We start from the raw sequence: 26,644 nt of genomic DNA on the forward strand, positions 1-26,644 counted from the left end.
GGGAAGTGGGCTGGAGCTAGACTGTCCTGGGTCCTTAGCAGCCAGGGTCACCCCCAGGGTTGTCATTATGGCTTCCATGACCCAGCAGCACCTGGGTAGCCCAGTAGTCAGGGACTGAGGTGGGTTGGGTAGGGGCAGAGCCGCCCTCTGTTCCGTTGGCCCAACTGTAGGAGGAGGCACCACATTGTGGCTAGACCAGGGAGTTCAGGAAGAAAAGGCTTGTCCCTGTGACCCACATACCGCACCCTACCTTTTTCCTTCATGGTGAAGTTAGGGGCTGGGTTCTCCATGGGCAACTTCCCATTGGGGATGCTGCTGTTCCTCTGTGAACAAGTTGGAGCCTTTACAGATGCATCCTGCATTTAGACCCCATCCACCCCTATGCCCACCCTGCCTTGTGTCTGGAGCCCTGCCTAACTCAGCTCCCCTCACTCTGCTCAAACAGATCCCTTACCCGCTTCTGTGCACGCTCCCTCTTATACAGCTTGGCTGCTTTCTTGTTCTGGTTGATCCCCAGCTTGGCTGACTTGAAGGACTCCAGGCGCTTGCGCATGGTCCTGTGGAAGATTTCCTTGTCCTGCTTTTCAGCCTCGCTAGGTATCAGCTTGTGCCGGCTGTAGATGTGCTTGTACTAGGAAAGGGTGGTGGGGCAGGCTGGCGGTCAGGAGGAGCGGCCCAGACCTCTGCATTCAGGCGGGGAGAGGACCCTAGTAGAGGAGAGGCGCTGTGCGAACCTGAGCCTACCTCCTGCCTTGGCTTATATAGGTACTGCTGCAGCGTGTGGTGGGTGACCATGTCCTCTGTGTCACGGATACTCCTTCGCCGCTGCTCCAGGGACTGCATGTCCAGGCGCACAGCACTCATGTTCTCCCTCCTGCACAGACAGATGCTGAGCTAGGACCTGGCCTGGGTGTTGCTGCTGCTCTTGACCAGCCCTGGAGCCCTGGCTGGCTCCTCTTCTGCATGAGGCTGTACTTGACTGGCCTCATTGCAGCCTGGATACCTCCTGTTTAAGGTGCCCTGAAGTCTCCCTCCAAAGCCTTACCTGAGACCCCAACAGCACTTTCCCCCTGCTCTCCTTATTCTTAGACCTGCACCAGTGACTGGCCAGAGCTGGCCATCAGCTGTTAGCCAGTATATGGAAATCCCATACCTGCCGGGTCCTGGTCCTTGACTTCATGTCTAGGTATACATTTGAGCCTCAGACCACTGCATATGCTAGCTCCATCCCATCCCTCCCTACATCTGCTTCAAAAGAACATAACCTTGCTGCCTGCTCCAAGAGGGTCACCTGTGTGATGCCAAAGCTGGTCTCTGTTTCTGGACCCCTTCACCCTGTGTCCAGGCCAAGAAACCCATGTAAGGGGTGGGCTGGATGTGGGAGGATGTGGTCATGGACACAAGACAAAGGGGTATGAACAAGGCATAGCCTCAGGAATACGTACAGAAGGTAGGAGACTGAGGCCTCCATGGTAGATGGGTGGGGTAGGCTGAAGTCCACGTTGACCATGTTGTCAGTGCTTGGGGAACGAATGAAGGCCAGGGATCCACGCCGCTCTCCCTGCAAGAAGTGTCTAGTTAGCCAACAAGGAGGATGGATGTGCAGTACTTCCTACAGGTAGGCCAGGCCTGGTCCCCATGCTTGGGGACCCATGGACATCAGGAGACAGAAATGGAGCCCAAGATAGGCAAGTTTACCCTGTCCATGTTCATCCCAGGACAACCGCCTAGGGGCACTTGGGGGTCTAGGGAAACATGGTCCACACCTGGAGATTAGGAAAATGGCCTTGTCCCCAGCAGGCCTCTAATCTCTAGGCTTCAGACCCAGAAGGGACTGTCAACACACAATATATTGGTTGGGTGACTTATCTCCTATACCACCCCAGTAACTTGGTGGAAAGAGCAGAGCCCAAGCCTATGGTCATGAGTCAGGGTTGGGTTGGCTCCGGGACCTGCCTAGTGTCCAGTCACCTGCATGGAGGTAAAGAGCTCCCCAGAGACAGGACTCAGCAAGCAGAGGACGCCAGAGGCCCCTTCCTATTCCCTTCCAGGATGCTGGTTCTCAGAAGGCTGAGTTTGCCTCTGTGTGAGTTTTGCTCCAGAGGAGGCCTGGCAGGCACCTGAGGACTGCTCTGCACCTGGGCAGCCTGGACCTAAGCCTGAGCTTGGCGTCAGAACCACAGGGTCCAGGTGACAGCAACATTTGTGCCTGTGCACAAATGCACTGTCCACAAAATGGTCCCATGTATACCACGGGGGTGGGGGTAGCCTGGTTTCTCATTGTCTAGGGTGGGACATGAGGGTGGACTGGGATCTTTGATGATCTGCACTTCACCTTTGTGTCCTATCCCACACACTGTGAGCCCTGAGGGCAAGCTGGGGTAGTCGGGTACAGCGCTTGTGTCATCAGACCCTGGGAGCCAAAGCAGGGCCAGTCTCCTAATTTTAGGAGAGGGACAGATGGAACATTCCCATACCTCAGCCACATAGCTAATGGCATCCTTCAAGTTCAGTTCATGGAAAACATTCAGAATCCGATCTCGAGATTTTTGGGCTGACCTTCTCATGAGGACTTTGCTGAGGATCTTCCTGTCAAAATTGGACCACCTGGGGACAAACAGTCACAGCATCAGCACCGATGGCCTGGGGCTCCGGCCCCACAAGGACCTGGAGATAGGGATGGATGGACAAAAGTCTATGGAGCTGCACCCACCACACAACTGTCCTGTACATCCTGGGTTTCCTGGCCCAAGACACCCTATGGTGACATCAACGACACCACCAGCACCATCCCACCACTCTGCTCCCATTTGATGGTGGGGTCAGTAGAATGCAAAGGAAACCATCCTCTCGTGTGACTCCATGAGGTTTCCAAGGGCGTGTGAGCCTCAGAGGGTGGCCCAAGGCAAGGCTGGTGTTAGGGGTCTGTTTGCCCTAGTTTCAGCTCTGAGCTAGCATGCCTGGGCTTTGTGCTAACTTTGCTGGCCCTAGCAGAATGTGGTTGACTATCTCATATAGCAGGGCCTATGTGTTTGACTCTTTCAATTCCTTATTGGAGTTGCAAAGTTTTAGGTGTTAAGCATATTTTAGAATAAAATAGAAATAGATGGTTCCGTTTCTTGAGCAAGTAATTTTAAATGCTGATGGATGGTAACACACCCTTCCTGAGTTCACAGAATAGGGGAAGTTATTTTCCTGATGTTCAATGCCCACAAAATTTGACAATTTGGAAATAGGCAGCCATAGGGAAAGGAGTCACTTTCTACCCAGGAACAAGATCTGCGTTGCCGATGTGTCCACAGTGTCAGCCCCTCTGCAGGCATCAGCTTTTTCACCTGTGTGCACCTGAAGGTCTGGGTCACAGTGATCCTCTGCAGTGTCAGTCCAGAACCCAGACAGCTTGCCTGATGAGCCTGGCCCTGTTGAATGAGGGTCCTCTAGAAACTGGTCATGAGATCCTTGGGTCACAATGACACATCTACAGGGCCCTGTCTAGGTCCTGTGCCCTCAGGCCTATGATCTAGGACACCAACGGAAGGAAGAGTAGGAGACCAATAGCCAAGACCAGCATGCATCACGGGCCGTATCCATTTTGGCCTAGGATTTTGTCTGGATGGCTCAGGCCACTTACTTATCTCTGAGATAATTGTGTCCGATCTGTCCCGAGATGTCCTCTATGGCTGAGAGGATGTGGTCAAAAGCCTGTTGGAGAAAAGGAAAGCAAAGGGTCACAGGACAGTGCAGCCACCCCGCCAAAGCAGGGGCCATGCTGGTGACTCGTGGAGCTCCTCCCTCCCACCTTCCCCTCCGTCCCCACCCTACCCGGCCATGCAGCTTTTCGTTGAGCTTGGGCTCCCTCTGCTCACTGCGCTTCACCTTCAGCCACTGCACCAGGGGCTTGATGGTCAGGCCCTGGGAGACAGATGACCCTGCTGACCCACAGCCAGGCAGGGCCCCACCCTGTGCAAAGCCACAGCGGGCCCGGTCTAGTCTGCCCAGCAGTGTGACACCAGAAAGTGATAACTGGGCCTCCGTGCATCCACTGTGTGGGAAGAGTACTACACAACGGGGCTGCGTCCCCTGTGAGGCCACACGAAAACCTACAAAGTGCTCCTAGTTACTAAAATTACAAAATTCAATTTGGGTCACAGCCTGGAAACACTGGTCCCACAGCCCTGGGGGCAGGGACAGGGGGCACTGCAGCGCCTGGTAGCCGAGCTGCACCTGAAAGATGACGGTGAAGAAGACGACAATCAACGTGGTGCTGACAAACAGTTTCTTCTCTTTGACCTTCTTCTCATCCAGAAGCACAACCAGGGCATAGGCCACAGCCCCTCGCAGGCCACCATAGGACATCACCACCTGGTCGATGGTCTCCAGCTGCACCATGCGGTACCGGTTCAGGATCCAGGTCTGCAGGACGACACCTGCAGTGGGAAAGGAGGCTCAGCTTTGGGCCCACCATGGCACGACACAGGTGCCTGAGGCCACACGCCCTACAGGGCCCTTGTCCCAGGGTTGACCCTCAGCCAGCACCTCCATTCCAAGGCTGCCAAGAGGCCTGGACACTCATCAGGGTTGGTGGCCAGGCTGGTCTTTGGGGAGCTGCCCTGTGCCCTGAACCTGTGGTCCCTGAGTGTCCCAGTTCTCACCAATGACCCGGTACACAGAGATGAAGAGCAGCGTGAGCAGCACGAAGGCCGTGTTCCAGGTCCAGATGACGGGGTCCACGGCGGAGATGCCCAGGAACATGAAAATGATGGTCTCCGCCCCGCTGGCCAGCATTTTCATGGTGTAGCGCACCGTTGTGGCAGACTGCTCCGAGATGTTGGCCTTCACGTACTTCTGGCAGCAGATGCCACAAAAGGTGATTCTGGGGGCAGGTGTGAGGCCATGAGGCTGCTACTCAGCGGGCTGCCCCTGGAGACTGGGCCCTTTCCAAGGCCCCCGCCCTGACCAGCCTGGTGGTGCTACAGGTGTTGTAGGCAGTGTCTGCATTCTGCGCCAACATCCTCCTGCTGGTCAGCCCTATACCATGTGGACTGACTTGGCTTCTCTTGGGCTGGTGCCCCGAGCTAAGTGCTCTCTGCTGCCCCCTGCCCTCAGCCTGGGTCTGGGAACCCAGAACGACTGGTCTGTGTAGCCTCTGCCCATGACCCCACGGGCCATTGGTGTCTTTTGGGCAATGCTAGCCTTGAGGGAGCGCCATTTGGGCAAGGGCTGCATGCCTGAGCGGATGGCCTGGGCCCACAAGACCACTTGGGAACGCACTGGCCCTGACTACCCCCCAGCAGGCTCTGTGGCTGCCAACAATTCGGCAGAAACATCCAGTCCTTATTTAAAATTAAATAAATAAAATTCCTCAACCCACACAATAAATTTCCACTCAGCTCAGGGGCCAGGCGGCTGGAAGTGTGCCCTAAATGTCAGACCCAAGGAGGGCAGCGTGTATCCACCCCACGTTCTCTGCTTTGGGGGTTGAGTATGAATGGCTGGGCATGAAGCATGGGCAAGCCCACACTGGCTTTTTAGGGGTGCCCCAGAGTCCCTGGCCTCTGCCCAGCTGCCTGCAAGGCTGCTGCTTAAGTTCCAGGCTCCATGCACACCCAGAGACTTACGCCAGGATGGCTGACAGGGACAGCATCTCAGATGTGAGGTAGGACAGGTAGGAGATGACGAAGACAAAGCCGGGCTCGATGATGCGTACGTGCTTGGTGAAGCGGGTCACGAGGGACAGCAGGAAGGCGAAGACCACCCCCACCAGCGTGCCCCCCAGGCTCACCACGAAGAAGGACACTGTGAGGGACAGAGTGTAGCTGAGGTGCCTGAATGGCCCTTTGTGCAGGGCGTGGGTGAGGCCATACCACTTAGACTGCCCTTCCTAGCCTTTTCTTGTGGAGGTTGCCTGGCAACTGCCCATGGAGGTCAAGAGCTTGGGAACTAGCTGGTCCCTGCCCTCTGGGGAGAGGGTGCCATCTTGGAATCAGCCCCAGGGCATAAAGGGGCAGAGGACGGCACCTTGCCTCTGAGAACCCCAGACCCCCTGAGGGAACCTTGTCCAGGTGCATCCCTGTGGCTGGGCTGGCAGAGAGGACCAGGCACTGTGTTGTCTGATGCTGTCTACCTGTCCTGTCCCAGGATGACTATTGTCCCTACCCAGGGAGCCACCCAGAACCCCTCAAGACCCACACTGCATTTGAGGTGTCTGAGAAAAGGGCGTTCACAGGGCCCAGTTCTGCAACTGTAATGGTTTGCTCCAAATTGTACCCCATGTTCTGTGTGTTTGCAGATGAGGTTCTTAGAAGGAAATTGGATCACAGGGTGCTGATTAACCCATCAATGATAGCTCATCATCTCATATACTGATTCACCCATCAATGGATTCACAGCTGAGGAGCTGTTGGGAGGGGGCCCCGGGTGGACAAAGTGGTCATTCAGACACCTAAAGGGTCTTGCCCCCAGCGCCCCCACTCTCTTCTGCCAGCTTTTTCTCTCCCCTCTGGTCCCTCCCTCCCCCCTACTTCCTGGCTGCCATGATGTGAACAGCTGTCCTCTGCCAGGCCCTTCTGCCATGTTGTGTCTACTTGGAGCCAGCCCAGCATGGACTGAACCCTCTGAAACCAGAAGCCAAGTAAACTTCCCCTCCTTTAGGCTGTATTTTCCCTTGATGACAGAAAGCCAGCCAGCACAGCAGCATGGTAGAAAAGCCCTTTTCGATTGGGGCTATGAATCTAAGAGCCTCAGAGGACAGGCCTGAGGTGGGGAGGCAGGGCCTGCCGGCTACATACCTATGCCTTTCACACAGTCCACACCAGTCACCTTATCACCACCCAGTGTCACAAAAGAGTCAAACACATTGTACAGGACCTGAGAGGAGGAAGAAGATGTAATACATTGGGTTAGTCTGTGCTCACGGTGGGCCCTCCCACGTCCCAGTGCCCGGCTCATGGACTTGGGCCCCATGTAGAGCTGCAGTGGTGCCAACCTTAGAAGGAAGGCTGCCAGTGGGAAGACAGCAGAAGATGAGCGGGATAAATGGTGAGAGAATGTGCTGGACACGGCCAAGCGAAGGTAGGCGCTGCTGGCTGAGTCCTGAGGTCTCAGTGGGCTCCCAGCCACCCTAAGGGCCATGCAAGCTCTGGTGAAGGCACTGAGAGCTCTGTCCTGTCCTGTCCTGACCTGACCTGAGGGGATGCAGGAAGTCAGTGGTCAAGGGGCTGGTGGTCACTATGAGCAAACCTATGTCCTCAGGGCCTGTGTCCACTGTCTGCAAAGTACCCCCCACACCGCTAGTCATCCCCTCTCTCCTCTCATGAGGACAACCTGGGGACAGGTGTGAAACACCCCCCCACACACACTGAAAGGTAGCAGGTGCTCCTCACCTACAGCTTGTGGCCCAGAGCACTTGCCCCCCACTGCCTGTGGAGCCAGCCCCTGGGGAGACAGCCACAGAAATGGCAGCTTTGGCTTCCTTGACTCCTTTGAGGGTTGAATGTGCTCACTAAATTCCTTTCTTCAGTCCTGACCCCATGATCTCAAAATGTGTGTGTGTGTGTGTGTGTGTGTGTGTGTGTGTGTGTGTGTGTGTGATGGGGCCTCTGTAGAGATGACTGAGGTAGAAAGGGTCACCTGGTGGGCCTAGCCTAACCCGACTGGTGCTCTTGAGGAGAGGAGGTCAGGGAACAGATATGTTAGATCTTCCTTCTTTGTGAGAACACGGGGTCGAAGCGATGTCCACACGGAGGAGCCAGCCCTGAACCCTGACCTCAAGCTTCATCCTCCAGGACAGTGGGAAATGGGCCTCTGGTTTAAGCCCTGGCAGCCCATAGGACGATGTTGTCCCTAGGAAACCTTGTTGTTTGTCTGCTTTCAGGAAGTCAGGACGAGGTGGAACCAGTTGCGATCCGCCACTTATAGTCCTTACTGTGAAACTGACTGTGGGATAGCAGCCATGCAGCCTGACCTGGGACGGTCCACAGTGGTGAGAGTGAAGCAAAAGGAAGGATGGAAGCATCAGAGCTCTGAGTTCGGAGGGAGCACAGGCCAGGCCACCTACGCACCACACACTGGGTGCTACTAGTGAGAGTGATGGCGAAGCACCTGCCCAGAGGGCGCATCCGGGACCACTGCACAGCCAAACAAGGGGCTGCCTGTGCATGGCAGATCCCTTGGTCTTGCTTACTGATCTCAGGGATGTAAGCAATACTCACTGGGCCCCAGGTCTCTGGCCTCCCTGTAACCTTAGTAAAAACACTCTGTCTGGGCCTCAAGGGCCTGCTGTTGCTCACCACAGTCACAGCATCATTCAGCAATGACTCCCCAAAGACGATGATAAACAGGACCTCATTGACGTGGACTTCCTCAAACACAGCCAGGACAGCCACTGGGTCCACAGCAGCGATGAGGCTGCCAAAGAGCAGGAAGTCCAGGAGCCCGGTCTGCAGGTCGCCTGCAGGATAAGCCGGCCATGGACAAGAATGAAACATGGTCCCTGACCAGGATGAAAGCCAGGCAGCCAGGGCACAGGGTCCTTGGCCTCTGCCACTGGCCCCAGGGAGAGGTGAAGGGACACCCATGGTGCCTCTGGCTATGGCTAGGGACCCTCAGGGATAACCAGAGGGAGCCCATGGTCAGATATCCGCAGGAAGTCAAGGTGGCTGGGTTCTCACAAGGGCTTCACTCCCTCCTGGGCTTGGTCAGAACCACCTTCCCCTGGGGCCAAGATGCAAGGCTGGCTGGGAGATTAGTGCTCTGCAGAGAGGGTCCTCAGGGGAGGACAGGGGACTCCAAGATACCTTTCCATCCTAAAACCCAGAAGCGACCAACTAGAGTCATAGTGCCCCATGGTTGCTTGTTGCCACATAGACCTGCTGGCTTCTAGATACAAACTGATTGAAGGCCAAGTGAGATGCCCACACCACAGGCAGCCTGTTGCTCTAGGACTCTGCTGGACCCTGCAGTGCATCCCGTGAATCAGCTGCTCCTTGCTGGAGCACTGTGAGCCCCCATGGGAATGAGCTATTCACCTGCTCGGCCCTCCCAAGAGCACCCAGTGGGAAGCAGGCTAGGCTCTGTGCTCTCCTCTCTACTACAGGCCAGGAGGCTGCAGAGCCCTCTGCACTGCGCAGGCTGCCCCTTCCCCAGTGGGTCCAGGCAGATACAGTAGTTACTCCCAAATTTGACCACCATCTGAAGAGACTGGTTACTGCCCACCCCATTCCATCACCTCCCAGAAAGGTCAACCAATGCCCAGCCTTGGCCAGCTGTGTTCCAAGGGCTGAGCAGACCACCCATGTCTGTGTATACCATGGGAAGTGGCCCTGCCTCTCCTATGTGACCAGCACGACAATGACACTTGTCCTGCAGGACAGCGTGGCAGAATAGGCTCATAGAGCTTAAGAACAGAGATGTTTGCCACTGCTCAGCTGTGCCTTTTAGTATAAGGACGCTGGCTTTGTGAAAGCAATGCTTGGGATCTTCCAGGTAGGGCGAGAAGCCCCACATGTGTGCTTTCCCAGGAAAGGGTCAGCATCAGGGACACAGATGTATTGGCCAGCCCCTCAGGCTTCTTCTTTGCTTATAGCTGAGCCTGGGATGCCCCAGCTAACACCTAGCAGTGTTGGAAGCATGACCTTCATGGGCTGTTAGGATCAGTCCAGGAGTCGCTGAGCCAGCCTGAGGCACCGTCATTGTGGGTGCCCTGACCACGTACAGCACGGACTGTGGTGGGAGACCCCATCCATCAAGCACCCACCAGCCATACTCCCTGGTAGTCTCTGTCTGAGAGATGCTGGATGATGGGGGCACTTCAGGGAGTACTCTGTGAGAGGATAAGTCCTGAGGGGTAGATGTGCTCAGAATCACAGCTTTCCCTGTCCACAGTCTCCTCCCGCTCAAGGCTGTTTCCCCCACTGACCACACCTCAACACACAGTGGGGGATTCAGGAGTACTGGGACTTGTGCACCCCACCTCGGCCTCCACACTTGCCTGGCACCCTGGCCTACCCCATGGGAACTCACCCATCAGGCCGCTGCAGAAGACGCCATAAAGTGACAGGCCTGTGGTGGCTGCGTTCCACACGGTGCCGATGACCGCATATAGCAGGATGGTGCCCAGGTTCCCAAAGAAGAGCCGGTTGGGCATGAAGTAGCCAGCATCCAGCACGATGGGGGGCAGCAGGTAGAAGAAGAAGAGCGTGGGTGTCATTGTGAAGGAGGCAATGTGGTCGGCTGCCCAGACGATGCCCCCCAGCACCAGGCCCAGCGCGATGAGCAGAGCACTCTCAGGCACGACGCTGGTGACCTTGTGGGACAGGTGGAACACTGCGGGCAGGGGAGCAAGGTCAGGATGTGGGAGGGAGCAAGGGGGGACCCACAGGGAGGAAAGGGGTTGGGCGGAGACCAGGTCCCTCCCAGGGCCACACCATGGAAGCAGGCCCAGGTCCTCATTCCAGGCCCCTGAGGCACCTGCACGGCACTCCCTGCCCCCCACCCAGTCACTCCAGAGGGCTTGGCAGTGATGATGCCTGTCCAAAGCTGGCTCTAGCGACAGGACCCCACAGGCCAGCATCTTCCGCCTGTGCAGAGGGTGCAGCCACACCACAGCCCCAGGGGGTCCAGCTCGCCCTGGCTTCCTTCCTGCACCAGCTAGCCTCCTCTGCACCTGGGCCGTGGCCCCTTCCTGGGGGTGCGGTCCTCTCCCCAGTTAGAGGCCCTGAGGAAGGGTCTCCAGATCTCACAGGCACCGCTGTCCCCTTGCAGGGGCTTCAAGGGGCCCTGCCCACAGCCTGCTCCGCATGGGCCACGCCCTTCTGCTCCATTTCGACATGGGAAGCAAGAGACCAGGATTTCTGCCTTAAGCTGGATTTCAAAGCAGCTGGAGGGTGACGCTTGAGGGTGACTCCCCTAGCTTAAGCAATGTGTGGTGTAGTGTCTCTCAGCAGAGTAGTCTCATTATTGACATGACGTCACTGCACCTCAGAGGAAGGTTGTTCTGAAACGCCAAGACCCCAGCTGGGCCGAGAGCAGCAGGAAGAGCAGAGTGACCCCGTCTGGGGAGGAGAAGGGGGATGGGGGAGGCAGTGGATCATGGGGTGAGACCCAGTATTACAGACAGCTACGTTAGGCAGCAACATTCCAGGCGGTCAGAAAGGGCGCGCCCCAGAGGGAGCCAGTGCAGAGGGTGAGAACACAGCACAAGGCGGCCAGAGGCGCAGCCATCAAAGGCCAGGCCTCAAATAAAGATGGAATGACCAGGCCTACATGCCTGCCCAAGGGATAAGCAATAAATTACAGATTATACTCACCTGGTCCAATAAAGTCTAGATAAGCATCAGCCCCCTTGTGGGTGACCAGGACCCCCTGATCCATCCCTTCCTAAAGAGGTCCTTGTTCTCCCCGTGTGCACTACATTACCTAAATGGCTATGCTGGAATCTTATTGGTTGGTCATAGTTTTGGCCAATATTTACCCACCTCATGATTTTGGCCTATAAATCTTACTTGCTCTGGAAAGTGAGGTCCACAGAAACCCACTTTCAAGTTCTCTCTCTCTCTCTCTCTCTCTCTCTCTCTCTCTCTCTCTGATACATTTTCCCTACTCTTAACCTCCATTGTTAATTAGAATCCATTTTATGACTTGGGGGGACATGAGCTCAGCATATCTGATGTCCAGCAGGTAGATTGGGAGTTAATATTTTGCTCCTGTATCACCATGACCCACCCGCCCTCACCAGGTGGCCTGGACCGGGCTCCCAATCCTGTTTCTCCAGGTGTACCTGGGGTTGGCTGCCTGGACTGGATGACCCTGCACCAGGGAAGGCACCCTGGAAGCTGTTGGCTGTATGCAGCCCCATGTCACATGCTTAGACTGCCCTCCCTGAACCTGGAGAAGAAGCACGGCACTGGAAGTCTGCCTGCACCGCCGCAGCCTTCGGCCCTGTCACCAGGGTGAGGCTCAGACTGACACACTCTTGGTCACTGGCCCGTGGTCCCCATTCCAGATTTGGAAACTCTGGCAGCAGAGGCAGACAGGTCCCTCAGCCTCCAGCAGCACCCTACACTGGTCACCCTCCATGCAGTGACGGACACTCAGTTCCCCTCCCAGTTCAAACAATAGGAGCCAGGGTCATGAGGATGACAGCTGCCAAACACGCTGGGCACACGAGAAGAATGTGTCACAGACTGTGACCACCTGGAATGACAGAGCTTGCAGGAACACGGAGGGCCAGTTCCCTGGAATCCTCAGGGTCCTGCCCATGGCTGGCAGGGAGAGGGGCCACCTTGTAGGAGAGGACGCCCTGTCCTGGGCCCCCAATGCCGCTCCCTAGAGAGGCAGCCGAGCACTCACAGGCCCAGGCAGCACCCAGCCCGGGAGTTTGCATTCAGGACTCTGCGGCCTGGAGCCGTGTTCAGGGCAGCATGGCTGGAGGAGGCCGGGGCACACAGCCCTGCTCTGAGCCTCCTGATTCCTTATCCAACCTAGAGATGGCCAGGTGGTGCTGTGCTCCTAAGCCGCGACCCTGGGCTCAGTGTGCACAGGGTGCTCAGAAAGGCCGAGGCCTGTCCTAAGCCAGCAGTCCTTCAGAAGCTCCCAGATGCCCCGAGGATGGCTCCTCTCTCCTTGACAGAGGATGTGTGAACACCAGAGCCCAAGTGCAGCACCAGCTAGAGGCTGTGGAGACCCTGCCCGGATCTTCTCCACGATCCTGCGTCTGTCTTTCTTCATGCCTGAGCTGGCAGGGATCACTTACATCTGTGACAGCTGAGTTCCTGCCCTGATCCCTGTTCAGGGTCCCTTGCTCTGGGAGGCCTGCTCTGGATGCTGCCACAGGTTAGACAGCAGAAGAACCAGAGACCTCTGCGCTCAGCTTCAGCCTTGCTGGGAGGAGGCCGTGTGGGCACCTGCACAGGACCTGGGTCCCAGATTGCGGGGCATTTGCGGAGATCGCACCTTCATGAAGTTCAGGGAGGCTGTGGAGCCAGGCTCATCTCAGAGCAGCAGCACAACACGGCCCTTTGGGAGCTCCAGGGACACACAATGTTATGCGTTGGTCCTCCTCATGTTCCGTGCGGCAGCTGATGCCTGTAAGCTGTCATTCGTCAGGGGCTCAGGTGGATGAAAGGTAGGCTGGCTCCACGCCAAACACACTTCAGTAGGTCCTGAAAACCCACAGAAAACAGAATTGGCTCTTTTGACCCCCCAAGAAGAGCAGGTGCCCACATGTGGTGTAGACGGAGTATGGAGTGCTTGCAGCCCTTCTCCCACCAGCAGCTTCAGGGGACAGGGACAGGCCTCCTGCACCCAGCAAGGTCCGGCCATCTTCCTGTGCATGGAGGGCATGTGCTTCCTGTCCTGAGAGCTGTTTGTTGGTAGATTTTGTTGGCTCCTTCATCTTCACTGACACATGGCTCTTCCTGGGCTGAGACCTTTGCCCTACCAAATGTGATGCCTGTCGGGCTACCCCACGCCTGGGGGTGGCAGGACGGTGGGAGACCTTGGTGCTTCGATCTCTCAGGCCTGCATATGTCTTCTCTCTTCCTCTGACCAGGGTCAGGCTCTCCTGAGCACCAAGTCCCACCACCCTCTGACCTCAGCCTCTGCTCTGGAGCCACAAACCCCAACTCTGTCCTCAACTACAGGTCCTGTCTCATGCTGCAAAAATGAGCCTGACACTGCCTCCAAAACTGGGCCAGGTGGCTACCAGGTCCTGTGGCTTGGGTCTGGGGGACACTGTGTCTGGGTGCAGGAAAGGCTCCACCAGGCAGGCTCCGCCTCTTCCACAGTGGTGCTGCTTCTTTGTTTCTATCTGGGTGCTAATAGTTGCTACTCACGCCAGGACAGCCTGGTTGTAATCACAGAGCTCCACACCACAGTCATGGCCCTTTCAGCTGAGGCTTTGCTTTCTTCCCCTTCCCAGGATGTCCTGGAGCTCTGGATCACACAGCATCTTCCCTCTGGAGTCTGGTCAGCTCAACCTTTCCTCCAAGCCTCAGCCAAGCAAGGTGTGAGCTTTCCTGTCTGCTCCTGAGGCAGGGCAGGTCCTGGTGCTGGTGTACCTGGGGCACCCCCAGCCTGGGCAGTGGTCTGGCCCTGTGCATAGTTAGCATTGTAATTAGATACTTAAATGGAAGACTCAGTGGTGTTAAGTGGCTGTCTGCCAGTGGCTCAGCTGTTGGGGACATGGTGGCGTTTCAGGAGTCAGAGTCCATTCTTCCCAGGTGGCCTGCAATGAATACCTGCAGCTGGCTGCAAGGCCTGACAGTCAGGACAACCACAAGCATGGGGCTGGTTCTGACCTGCTGCAGTCTGGCATTTGGAGTCATGGGTCAGAGGAAAAAGGTCGCTGGGCACATCGGCCCCAGATGGACAACATCCTTCCCACACCGAGAACCAGTCACTGCTATTCCCAATCATGTAGGTCTTCAGAGAGTGAGAGGGCTGCAGGGGTGCCTGCAATCATCCCTATATGCCCATAGTACCCTCTCACATTGCTAGGTCCAGCCTTGAGATCCCAAAATGCCAGTGCAGTGTGAGCACCTCAGGGAGGAGCTGCTGCCTCAGCCCACAGCCTCCAGGGCCCAGCCTCCAGGTCTGTCCATGCTTTGCTTCTCAGTCACTGAGGTCACTGGGGAAAATGCAACCTCATAGGCTGGGGCAGATACTGGGGTCTGGGCCTGGAAGGCTCCCCAAGGCTGTGGACAAAGGTGAGGTCTCTGGGTGGTGCCCATGAGGGTATGCCCTGAGGAGGCAGGGCCTTGAGGAGACCCTGTCTCTTACCATTTTCTTTTCACCCCTTGCCATGAGAGAACCTGCTTGCTCCACCACACTTGCAGCATGCGGTGCCACAACAGTCCCGAGTGGCAGAGCCAGTCACCAGGGCTGGAAGCTCCAGACCCACAGACCCAGGCTAACCTTCCCTCCTGTTGAGTGGTTGTCTCAGATGCTGGATGCAGTGACAGCAGCTGGGCATCCCACAGAGGGTGTGTGAGGGCCTGCTCAGACACAGACAGGCTAGAGCCAGCTGCTAAGTGCGACCTGGAAGAAACCAGTGATGGTGGCCATGGCGGGGAGGGCCTCTCAGAGGACAGAGGAATCATCGAGGGACCAGGGATGATGAGGTCAGGAGCAGTGAGGGACAGTGGGACAGGAGGACAGACACCCAAGAAGCCCAGGAGTAAGTGGCTAGGGGGTTTCGAGAGTCACAGGTAATTAAGCACAGAGTGGCGCAGTCGCCAGATGGTGACAACAGGGCAGGGTGCTTTAGCTCTAATTACAAACCCTCTGGCTGAAGGAGCCTGGCCAGCCAGGGAGCCCGCCGAGCTTCACTGCCCCCAGCCCGGTCACCCGCTGCCAAGGATCTCTCAAGGTGACAGCTAATTTAGCTGAGTCCACGCAAATGCAGGGCACAGTAAATCCCCTGGTTTTACTTTAACACGCACAAGCCTTGGAGAATCAGACTCTGTCTAATGAGCCAAGTGGACCTGAAGGGGGCAGGCAGGGGGCAGGGGCACAAAGCAGGTCAGTGCAGACATTGGCCAGGCACACACATGGACCCAGATGCAAGAAGACATGTGGACATGTTCATGCACACACACATACACACAGGACACAGATACAGGAACACATGCAGTGACACATGTGGACATACACAGACATGCCATATACATACATTCCTACCAAGATGCACAGGGCACACACTGGACTGTAGCTTCCCTGGCTCATCGGCTGGAGCCAGCCCACAGTGTAGACCTGTCCCTCTGGCCTCCACACAGTGGGCCCACACACAGGCCCTGGCTGTGCAGGCTCCGCTTGCGCGAGGGTTGCAGTGAGGGTGTCCATGGCAGCAGGGGCAGGAAGTGCAGTGGTGTCCACCCTAGCCCTTGCAGACGGGCTGAACTTCCCCAGCCCTGCTTGTGTCCTGGCCTGGGCAGACTGGGCTCACCCCTGCCAAGCAGTGAGGCAGAGGCTTCTGGCCCTCCAACCCACATCTGAAAGATGCTCTTGGGTAGTCACAACACCCAGCAGAACTCGCCCACATTTAAACTGGAGGAGAAACCACGAAGGCTTTGCAGGGACACACAGGGCTTGGCAGGGGTGGGGGGGGATGTCTTCACCCTGGTCCCTGGTCCCCGGCTTGCACAGACACTGTGTATCCTCCTGTGCCTTCAAAGCCTCCTCCCTCTGAAACCATGGAATAACTGCTTGGATTAATTCACACCCTCATCTAGCTCAGCTCCTCTGTTCACACAGGCTGAATGCAGCCCCAACACCCCACTTCTCTGTGACTTCTGGCATCCACAGAAGTGCCATTGAGCAAGCAGTTTCATGGGACAGAGGCTCCACCCTGGCAGCTGGGGGTCAGGCAGCCACCTGGTCTCATGGGAGCTTCCAAATCTGAACCCTACTGGCATAGGGAAAAGTGGCAAAGTAGAGCCTATAGTCCTGGGGTTGGCTCCAGGCACAGCGTGAGGCCTGGGCACAACTAAGTCAGGAAGAACCACCAGTGTGTGGGCCCAGTGCAGGAAACAGCATGTGCAAGGAGCCACCCCAAGGTAACCACGTGCATTCACAGCAACACAGGTATTCAGGTCCTCAGGAGAACTGACACATGGGGGCTTGTGGTTGTGGGGACCCCAGATGCCATGGACAGCAGGACAGTTGTGTCTCCACATCTACTTGTCCTTGGTGCAGCCCTGACAGCCACTCAACCACTGATGGCCATCACTCGACAGGCATGGCAGGGCTCTGGGTTTGCTTTCTATGACCAAATGATGGCTGGGGCTAAATGAAAATGAGGCACAGATTTTATCATCTCATTCACAGAAGAGCTGGGGAGGAGCTCCTATTAACACGCTTCACCCAGAGCAGGAAAATGAACTCTGAAAATGTATAAACACAGACAAGAAGGATCAAGCACAGAGGAGAAATCCAGCCCTGAGAAGAGGAAGCCCAGAGACACCCACTCCTCCACTGCCTTTTCCCAAGTGTAGGTCCTGCTGCTTGCATTGTCTCAGTGACCTCTTGAATGAGGGTGGATCTCTAGAAGGAAAGAGCCAGAATGGGCAGTGCTGAGCTCCTAGTGCCAACACACCCCCAGCCACTCCCTGTAATTCCCTGTTGGCTTGCAGAGGAGCAGGGCAGGTCAGTAGCTCTCAACAGAAGCAGGAGGAACAGAGCAGAGATCACAGTTGCCACCAGCACAGGGTGACAGCTGTGGGATGCTGTGCACTCTGGCCAGCTGTCTGGTAAGACGGCTGCCACCACCTAGAGCAGTCCTTTCCAGAGGATCTTAACCAAGTACAGAGTCCCAGCTGTGCATTCCATGCCCTGGATGCTATCAGTAGCAGGACACGTGAAGAAACAGGAAACGGACCGCCCCATCAGTGGGTGGTAGAGACCTCAGCCAACCCAGATGCAAACTAGCTGGTAAGGACTTCAGCATGGCTTCTGCAACTGTGCTCATTGGTGAAGGAAAGGGAAACATGACTGTCATACATTTAAATGGTCAGTATTGGCCACAGAATAGACCGGGGCTTGGCAAATTTTTCCTAAGGATCAAGCAGTCCTCCTGTAGATGTGTGAGCTATACAATGTAGTCCACAAGGACACACACACACAACCACAGTGCCCAAAACCCCACACCTGAGGACCAGACAGCAGCCCAGTGAGACGCTGCTGTAGAGACAAGGTCAGTCTATGGGCCTTGTCTTCAGAGCCTAATACATGAGTTAAAAGACTCAAGTAGACGTCCTAGAATTGAAGAATGCAGTGTCTGAAATAAAACTCAATGGCTAGGCTTAGAGCCTCGAAATGGGAGAAGAGGTCAGGAACTGGAGACAGAGAAGGGGGAGTAATTCAATCTAAAGCACAGAGAAATTTTAAATGGAAAATTATGAAGCTGTGAACAGTCTGTGAGGCATCAGAAGGCTTAGCACCTGTAGGTGACATCCAGACAAAGAGGCATGAGAGAAGGCAGTGTGCTTTTTGAGGGAACAATGGTCAAAAATGGCCTTAGTTTAGTCAGGGCATCAATTTATAGATTTGGGAAATTCTGCATGTGCCCCATAGTGTAAATAAAAAGGTCGTACCACAGGTACATTGTGATCCAATCATTGGAGATAAAAACGAGGAGGTCCTGGACTGTGTCCAAGTTACCGATAAAGCCTTCGATCCTGCTGTCCCCCTCAAGGACAGGAAAGGAGCAGGACCCACAGGAAACCTCCTTCCGCTACCCTTGCTGGGCTGTGTCTTGGGGACTAGAGGCTCTGATTGTCCTGGGCTGTGCTGTCCCACCAGATGACCTGCTTTTCAGGACTCCCATCTCCACCGCCTCTGCAGTCTCCATGTGATCTCAGTGAGTGTGAGGCAGGAATTATGGAAGGTGTTCTAGCTCATCACAGAGGCTTAGCACTTCTGTTTCCCCCGGGTTTATCAACAACCCTTTGGGTCCCTGCTCAGCTGCACACCAATGGGACAAAGTCCTGCTCATGTCCTTCTAGGCTTCCAGCACTGCTCTGTTCCTAGGAATCCATCCTGTCATGAATGTGCAGACACATTTCCAACTCTGGCCAAAGGCAGGGCAAGGTGGGGACTCAGAGTTATGGCTCCGGACAGGCTGAGTCCTGACCTTGCCCAGCTTGCACATGGGTACTGTCCCAGGAAGTCTGATCTGTTCTTCCCATATCTCAGTTTCTCTTCTGGAACAAGGGAGACCAGCAGCATCCAAGGTTTGGCAGCATCCAAGGCTGTAGTGTAACTGGGCCCCAGGCCCTGCAGGGCCCACTGCAGAGGACATGGCCTGTGCCCTTGAAAAGTAGCTACTGGCAATTCAGGAGCCTCCCTGAGTCCAGTGTTTCCTTGTGGGCCCTGTGGACACGTGACCCCTACCCTCAGCATCAACAGTGGCCAAGAGAAAAGTGAGACCTATGGATGTGGCCAAGGTGGTGTAGCCCAGTGTCTCTACCTACAGCAGTGTCTTCAGGGAGGGTCCCCTCCCTTAGATACACAGGTCTCGCTGTGTTCCCAGTGCTCCACCTGCCAAGGTCATCCCATGGCCATCAACTCAGAAGGCAGGCTGAACTGAGGTTCTCTGAGGGTCAGTGGCAGAGAAGGTGGAATCCAGGGCAGGTAGATCTAAGAGGCAGCTCAGTGTGGAGGGCAGCATAGACACAGAGGCTGTAGGGGCCCAGCTGTGACACTGGCACTGCACGGAGAGCCCTGACACGGCATGGAAAGGGCAGGAGGCTGGGCAACTGTGGCCAGTGCCCTCCACAGAGCCCTGAGTATCGGGAACATAGAGAACCCACCACAGAACAGGTGTCATGAAGGAGCAGGCTAGCTTGGACACCATGACAGTGGTCATGTGAAATCCACTCTAGGAGGATGGGGGGATGTGTCAGCTTAGAGAGCTGGAGGGTTGACGGAGGCATTCTCTAGGGAGGAATCTCTCTCTCTCTCTCTCTCTCTCTCTTTCTCTCTCTCTCTCTGTATTTGGTACAGGGTCTCACTATGCAGCTTAGACTTGTAGTGATCCTTCTGTTTTCAACTTTCCTAGCACTGGGATTACAGGCATGCACTGCCATGTCTGGTCTCGGTGGCTGGCTCAGTGTACCCTGGGTGCGGGGCTGGCATGACATGTGGTGCTGGGGTTCAAACCCTGGTCCCTGCACTTGCCTAAGCAGGCACTTACTCTGCTGAGCTATCTTGCCGGCCCTCTAGGGAGGAATTTTCAATCTTGCTGACCCTTGAAATTTCACATGAAGAAGCCCAGCAAAGCTACTGCTCCTGAGGACTTGGGACGGATAGACTGTGGCTGTAGCTACCACCACAAGGGAGCGCCCAGTTTGTCCCTATTGCCAGGACTTTGTCACCAGCTTGGTCCTGGGCACAGAGCAGTAGTGTGACGTTCATGGGCCACCGGAGCCCGGGAGCCCTCACAGGGCCTGGTAGGCACAGCCCTGTCACCCGTAGGCCTCCTTATGGCAGCTTTGCTTCTGATGCAGCGAGGTCATGGACCAGGGCCTCAAAGTCCTTGGTGCCACCCCTTGCTGTGGGGCTCCCCTGGGGCCAGCAGGGCATAGGCAGCCCCTCTCTGTGGGGCCCGAAGTCCACAGTCCCAGTGCTGGGGAATCCCGGCTCTCAGGGACCTGTTGGGCCACTTGGGAGCAGGTGGTTTCATGTCTTGGACTTGGTCCCCCGTGTAAGATGATAATCTTGCTTTTCTGGGCTCCCTGAGCCCAGGTGGGCTGGCTTTGTTCTCCAACCAGAAGAAAACAAAAGGGGCTGGTACTGGTTGTCTTTATCTTTGGGGCTCTGGCAAGGGCCAACAGGAGGGAGGGTAAAAGGCACTGGGGTCTCTGGCTCCCATGGGCATCACAGCTGGCTCACAGTCCAGCCTGGCTCCCATGAGCTTGGTGCCCCAGCACAGGACCCACCAAGATCCGGCCCTGAGGGCTCAGGTGGTGACACAGAGCACACTGGCAGCAGGAAAGCAGGAAAACAAAAACAGGAAATAAGCATAGCTGAGGAAACTTGAGAGAAAAGAGCAGAGGTTCCAGACTACATAGTTAGGGGCTCAGCTGGGGGCCTCCAGGTCAGACACTGCACAGCAGAGGCCAGAGCAAAGCCTCTCGATCCCTTCCTCCCAGCTGTCTCCACACACCACTGAGAGTAGCCACCAGGGCCTCACTACACACAGCACATGGGTCCATCTGGGAACCCACTGGAGGAGGGGAGCCTTGGGAGCATAATCCCAGCACTCTGGCAGGCTGCAGCAGGAGGATTGCAAATTCAAGTCTTGTGCGTCAACTTAGTGGGATCCTGCCTCAAAATTAAAAAAAAAAAAAAAAAAAAAAAAGGACTTGGATATAGTTCAGTGCAAGGTCCCTGGTTCACTACCTAGTACCAAGGGATACAGAAAAAGAGACAGACCCCAAGACAGCTGGAGAGGAAGAGCATAGGAAGCAGAACAGGCCAGCCAGGAGCGGGGTGGGACAAGACAGCAGACAGGCAGGAGGCTTTAACTCTCCTGAAGAATAGGGGTGCCTCAGCCACAGCCACCTGTGGGGTCTGGGCAGAGTCACCATCATTCATGTCAGGGGGTGGAGAAGAGCTGCAAGCTGTCAGCTGCAGGGAAGTTGTGCACCCCGGAAGGCAAAGCCCACTCTCAGCAGGAAACACTGGCCCATGTGGGGGCTGGCAGCCGGTGCAGGTCCTGGACACACCGGGCAGAGGCACCAGCAGGCACACAGACTGCCATCCAAGCCGCCACCCCAGCCCACCAGCCGCTCGGAGAGAAGGACACAGATGGTGAAGGGGCCTCTTTCCCCAGGAACCCAGCAGCACTGGGTCTCATTCTGAGGACAGTGAAGGAGAAGAAAAGTGGACATGGGTGATGCTGGAGATGCTCTCCTGGCATGCTGAGGAGGTTACCCACAGAGGGGCAGATGCAGCCCACAAATGCCAGGCCTAGGGGGCTCAGCAAGGCCCAGGGCAGGAGAAAGAGCTGTAGAGGAGGATGGAAGCCAGAAATGGGTGAGGTGGAGCTTGGCAGCATGCACTTTCCTCTGCGCGCTGCGCCCTATGGGATCTCCACAGCTCCCACATCCAGGACCTGTGTCCAGGCAGCTGTGCCTTTGCTGGCTAGAGGTCCCACTCCTGAGAACACCACTTCCAGTCCTACAAGCTCATGACAAAAGTCCCCGCACCTCACCATGAAGGAACATCTGCTCCCCTACAAACAGGTAAGTTCCTGGCCAAGACATCCTAAGACATCCAGCACGTGCTGGCCAGAGCTGGGCTATGGCAGGCACAGGGCTCGGCTCCTGCCAGCTGTGTCCCCTGAGGTGGGATCTGAAGGGTGCTACACAATTACACACCCAGTACAGCCAGACAAAGGCTTAAGTTAATGCAATGCTAGCAAGAGAATGAGAGGAAACTGGCAAATTTTGACAACAAATGGAAGAACTAACACAGCATGGAGGAGGGGTTAGCACTGCATGAAGGAGAATTCACAGTATTATCAAACTGCTGGCTCCTCCTCCATCTGATTGCAGCCAGCGCAATCCCAACTAGCAAATCACTTTGTGGATATTGACTGCAGCTAATATGTGGGTCCCCATTAGGCGACTCTGAACTCTGGAGGAAAATGAAGCTGGGGAGCGGCACAAGGATGTGGAGTCTGACTGCACAGCTATGGGCATCAGGGCATCGAGGTGCAGGGAAGAACAGGCACCCAGAGCTCAGAAATAGGCCCGGGCTATCCTGGGCCTTGCCCTACCCAAAGGAGGAAGAAGTTGGGAGCAGAACAGGGTTTTCAACAAATGGTGCCAGCACAACTCAGGTACATCTACGTGTGTAAAAGTAAAGCTCGACACGCGCCTTACATGGCTTCTTAGAAATTAACTCAGGACAGACCACAAACCTAGATATAAAGCACACACCATAAACTTCTAGATGGCTGGACCTTAGGTTTAGTGACAAGTTTTTAGGTACAACACCAAAACCATGATTCGTAAAGGAAAAAATTGGTAAGTTGGGCATCATTAAAATTGAAAACTTTTTGGGGGCTGGGAAGATAGCTCAGTGATTTAAGTGTCTGCCTGGCAAGCGCAAGGATCTGGATTTGATCCCTGCTATCCCATGCCATGCTGGCCCCACGCTGAGCTGGCCACTGAAACTGGGCTTGGTGGCTGCACATTATAATTCCAGCACTGGGGAGGCTGAGACAGGAGGATTACTACAAGTCTGATTTGCATAATGAGACTCTATCAAATAAATAAATTTTAAAAATTAAAACATATATATTTGTTAAAAATTGAAACCTTTTATCTAGGTACTATCTCTTTATTTGGGAAAGAGGGTGGTACCATGAGTTGGACTCAGGACACTGAGCTGCAGCTACTTATTAATCTGTTAAGCAATAGGGTCTTGCTCAGTCACTAAGTTGCCCAGTCTGGGCTTGAACTCAAGTCCTCCTGGCCCAGCTTTCCAGAGTACCAGGATTATATACAACACCTCACCTGGATAGAAGGCACTATTAAGAGAGTAAAAAACGCAACCCAGGCTGGAAGGAAATACATGCAAAACACGTATCAGATAGGCAAACATACAAGGAACTCTTGAAACCCAGCAAACAACAGCTCAATTTAAAAAATAGTCCAAATGTCAAAACAGACCTTCTACCAAAGATTCATGAATGGAAAATGGGCAGATGGAAAGGTACTCCAGCCATGTATCACCAGGGCCAGCAGTCAGAACATCGGTGAGTGCCACCATGTGTCTGCCCGGAGCAGCCAGAGCCCAGGACACCACCACACCACACCCTGGCAAACACACACCTAGTGCAAGCAGCGCCCACAGTGGAGGCTCTTTGGTTGCAAGCTCCCCACCCCAACCCAGGATGGCTTTCCTCGGCTTTTCCCAGAGGAGCTGAGAACCCACGCACATGCAGCCCTCACACTTCATTTGTAATCGCCAGAGCAAAAGAGCAGGTGGGGGAGCCACCATGGCACCTGCAGATGCTGGGGTGTCACCCAGCACCAGGAAGAAACACACTCTCTGGGCAGAAGCAGCCCCCTACTTTTGGGAAAAAGAAGCCACATGGAAGGGCTGAACATTGCGCTTCCAATGCCATATGATGTTGCTGGAAAAGACAAAATTCAAGACTGTGAGGACAGGAGAAAGACATGGGGCTGCCAAGGCTTGAGGAAGTCGGAACGCACGGGTGGGGCCCAGTGGACTCTCCCGGCCGTGAGCACAATGGCGGAAGCTGCCTGCCTCGTGCATCTGGCCCAGCATACAGCCTGCATGCCAGGCGTGGGTCTAGGTGAACCTCAGTCCTTAGTGACCATGACAGAGCTTACTTTGATGCCAGTCATTTACAGTAGAGGGACAGCAACGGCCACAGGGAATCCTGAACAACCTGGTTAGTTATTCTGTACATCTAAAGCCTTTACTGAAAAGTTAAGCCTGTTGTTTGGTTTGGTTCTGCAGAGCTGGGGATTGCATCCCGGGCCTAAGCACGTGCTCTCACCATTGAGCTCAGCTCTATCACTGTGATTGCTTTAAGTGGCAGCACAACTGAGGCAGAGGGTACTCCCCTGGGTGGTCTATGAGGGACCAGGTCAGAGCAGCAATAGTGGCAAAGGACCTGGGGGGATGGGGCACAGGCTGATGACGCTACTTGTGAACTGAGGGTGGAATTGCCAGCTGTCTCCAGCTGGTGACTGCAATTCCACTTGCTGGTTGTGCCTTCAGATTTTGCAAAAGGAGAGGCATTGAAAGGCCCACATTTCCCTGGAAAATAACAGGAGGAAACAATGTGGGTGCTCCAAGGTGTCCCCGTGATCAAACCAGAAGAGCAGGAACTCAGGCCTGCCAGCCCCTGCCAGGGGGCCAGAGGGCTAGGAACCTGACGCAGGCCCAGTGGATGTGGGCTGGGCCCAGGGCTGTCCTTCCAGGCCACACCAGGGCCAGCAAAGAAGCAGACACAAGCAAGAGCGTGTACGCCATGCCTGCATGCTGTGGGCAGAGCAGAGCCCCACTCGGCAGTGCTCCAGCCAGGGCCTTCTGGAGTCCTCTCACCTCAGTAGGGTGCCAGGAAGGAGAGGCTTAGCGTGGACTGCCTGGTCCAGCACAGTGAACACCTATCACTCTGTCCACACCCACCTCACTGCCTACAGCCCCTATAGGGCTCGGGTTCACGGGAAATGTGCAGCCTCTCAGGGGCAACAGTGGACAGGAGCGGAGTGCCAGGTGGGGATGGTGCCAGAGGTCAGTTGCCAGGTACACAGGGCAGCACACCTGTCAGCCTGTGGGTCCTGCCATGATCCCTGGCCTTTAGCCACCTTTGATGCCAAGAGTGATCTGTGCTTGCAGCATGCCCTCGATGGCACTCCCTGCCCTGAGATGCGCCCCCCCCCACACCACCCGGGGCGTGCATGCACATCAGAGTGCACATCGGTGCATGCACACACCATGGGGCTCTCACACCGTGTGCACATGGCATGCACCCTTGGCATGCACTCCTCACTCATGGCTGCCACATCCCCTCTACACAACTTGTGGTGTAAGCATTGTCATCCACACAGCCAGGGCCAGGTTGGAGGAGGAAGCCCTTCCCCTTCCCTGGGACAAGGACAAAGATGACAGCCACCACTGGTGTGCTCCAAGGTGCAGGAGCCTGTCCTGCATGCACAGGTAAGTCTTCCTTGTATGATGCCTCACAGGGGTCTGTGGGCACCTACTGTGGATCTGGGTGAACAACCACATACAGCTTTGTGACCCGGGTGGTCCCTGGTCTGGTGACAGGCCGTGCCCTCGAGGCCAGCTGTGGATGACATCACACCTGGACTGGGCTAGCTCAGCCTGGGCAGGAGCCCGGGCTACGTAGGCCATAGCTGCAGGCTCAGTCTCTACCTTGAGAAGGCACTAGGTCCTGTCCAGGATGGATGACTTCCTGTCAGCCCTCCTCATACTGAAATGAATCTTCAGCTCTTGAAACACCAAGATCAAACCCAGAAAGTCCCAGGGATGAGGACCCTGGCCAGTGTCAAGGGGATTTCCCATGTGGAGACCAAGAAGACAAGCTGGACCAGGACACCTGCAGAACATTTCTCACTGAAGGCAGACGCAGAGAAGGCAGGAGTGGAGCACAGCTCCAGACCCACCCTACAGGACCCAGTGATTCCCTTGTGGAGCACCAGTCCTGCAAAGGGCTCCCAGCAGCACCAGCCTGGGAGGCGGAGTTGGTGGCTGCACTGTGCAGGGTCAGCCCTACCATTACAGACCCCAGGACCTCAGTTTGACCCTTGCCAGCCACTCCCACACCTCACCTGGGGATATACAAGTCTGGCTGGCAGCCTAGGAGGAGCCAGAGGTGCTGGGGAACCTCACCTTGCCCCATAGACTCAGGACTCTGCCCAGCCTCCCAGCCTGTCAGATGTCATGACATGGGCCAGCATGCTCCAGGAAGATGACGTCTGCAGCTCTGGTCCTGGCCCAGGCTCACCAGTGACATTCTAAGTGAGTGTAGCAGCCCAAGGGACACACAAGTTCAGGTCTCCCAGCTCCAAGCTATAGGGAAAAGGAGGCCCAGAGATGAACCCCGTGGTCCCTGCCCAAGGCACCTGGTCCAGCCTGAAGGGATCATGGTGGTGTCACCACAGGACCCCAGAGGAGGAAGGTCCCAACACAAGAGTCAGGGTCTTCACTCACTGCAGATACCAGCTGCCTCCAGGAGCCTGAGGACCCAAGGTCTGGGCATGACTGAGTCCTAGGCCTCCTGCTTGGCTTCTGGAGCTAGCCAGAGCATCTGCCATCCCTCAGGGTCAAGGGATAGTGGAGGGTCTGTGACAACAGCTGGTAAGGGGAACCCATCTTCTCCTACTTATAGCCAGAAATCCTGCCAGCGTGGTCAACCAGGCCAACACACCCTCAATTGTGTGAGGGTGGCCATGACCATTCAACAGATCCCTTACACCTCACCCCCATCCCTCCTTGCCCACAGGTCCCCAAGGGGCAGCTGCTGCTGTAGGATGGGACAGGGCCAGATCCATCTTACCACCTCACAGACAGAGGGCTTAGTCCCACAGGTCCAAACCACAGAGCCACCACTCAAGAGCAGGGCAAGTGTGTACACACA

General features: G+C 55.7%; 1 protein-coding gene across 3 annotated transcripts in view; it reads right to left on the reverse strand.

Moving 5' to 3' along the window:
- Positions 1 to 26,644, reverse strand: part of Slc9a3 (solute carrier family 9 member A3) — a 38,016-nt gene that overhangs the window by 3,434 nt on the left and 7,938 nt on the right. For 2 of the 3 annotated variants that reach the window (XM_004625263.2, XM_023706465.1), the window contains exons 2-14: positions 10,021 to 10,323; positions 8,289 to 8,449; positions 6,789 to 6,867; positions 5,619 to 5,796; positions 4,653 to 4,873; positions 4,225 to 4,427; positions 3,823 to 3,912; positions 3,632 to 3,702; positions 2,478 to 2,607; positions 1,446 to 1,561; positions 745 to 874; positions 455 to 631; positions 251 to 323 (exon numbers count right to left, since the gene is read on the reverse strand). In XM_004625263.2, coding sequence (XP_004625320.1) covers positions 251 to 323; positions 455 to 631; positions 745 to 874; positions 1,446 to 1,561; positions 2,478 to 2,607; positions 3,632 to 3,702; positions 3,823 to 3,912; positions 4,225 to 4,427; positions 4,653 to 4,873; positions 5,619 to 5,796; positions 6,789 to 6,867; positions 8,289 to 8,449; positions 10,021 to 10,323 — 1,932 coding nt within the window. The remainder of the gene's footprint in view (positions 1 to 250; positions 324 to 454; positions 632 to 744; positions 875 to 1,445; positions 1,562 to 2,477; positions 2,608 to 3,631; positions 3,703 to 3,822; positions 3,913 to 4,224; positions 4,428 to 4,652; positions 4,874 to 5,618; positions 5,797 to 6,788; positions 6,868 to 8,288; positions 8,450 to 10,020; positions 10,324 to 26,644) is intronic. The other variant, XM_023706469.1, reaches the window with a different exon arrangement.

This window comes from Octodon degus, unplaced genomic scaffold (assembly GCF_000260255.1).
Source record: "Octodon degus isolate 3935 unplaced genomic scaffold, OctDeg1.0 scaffold00008, whole genome shotgun sequence".
NCBI lineage: Eukaryota > Metazoa > Chordata > Mammalia > Rodentia > Octodontidae > Octodon > Octodon degus.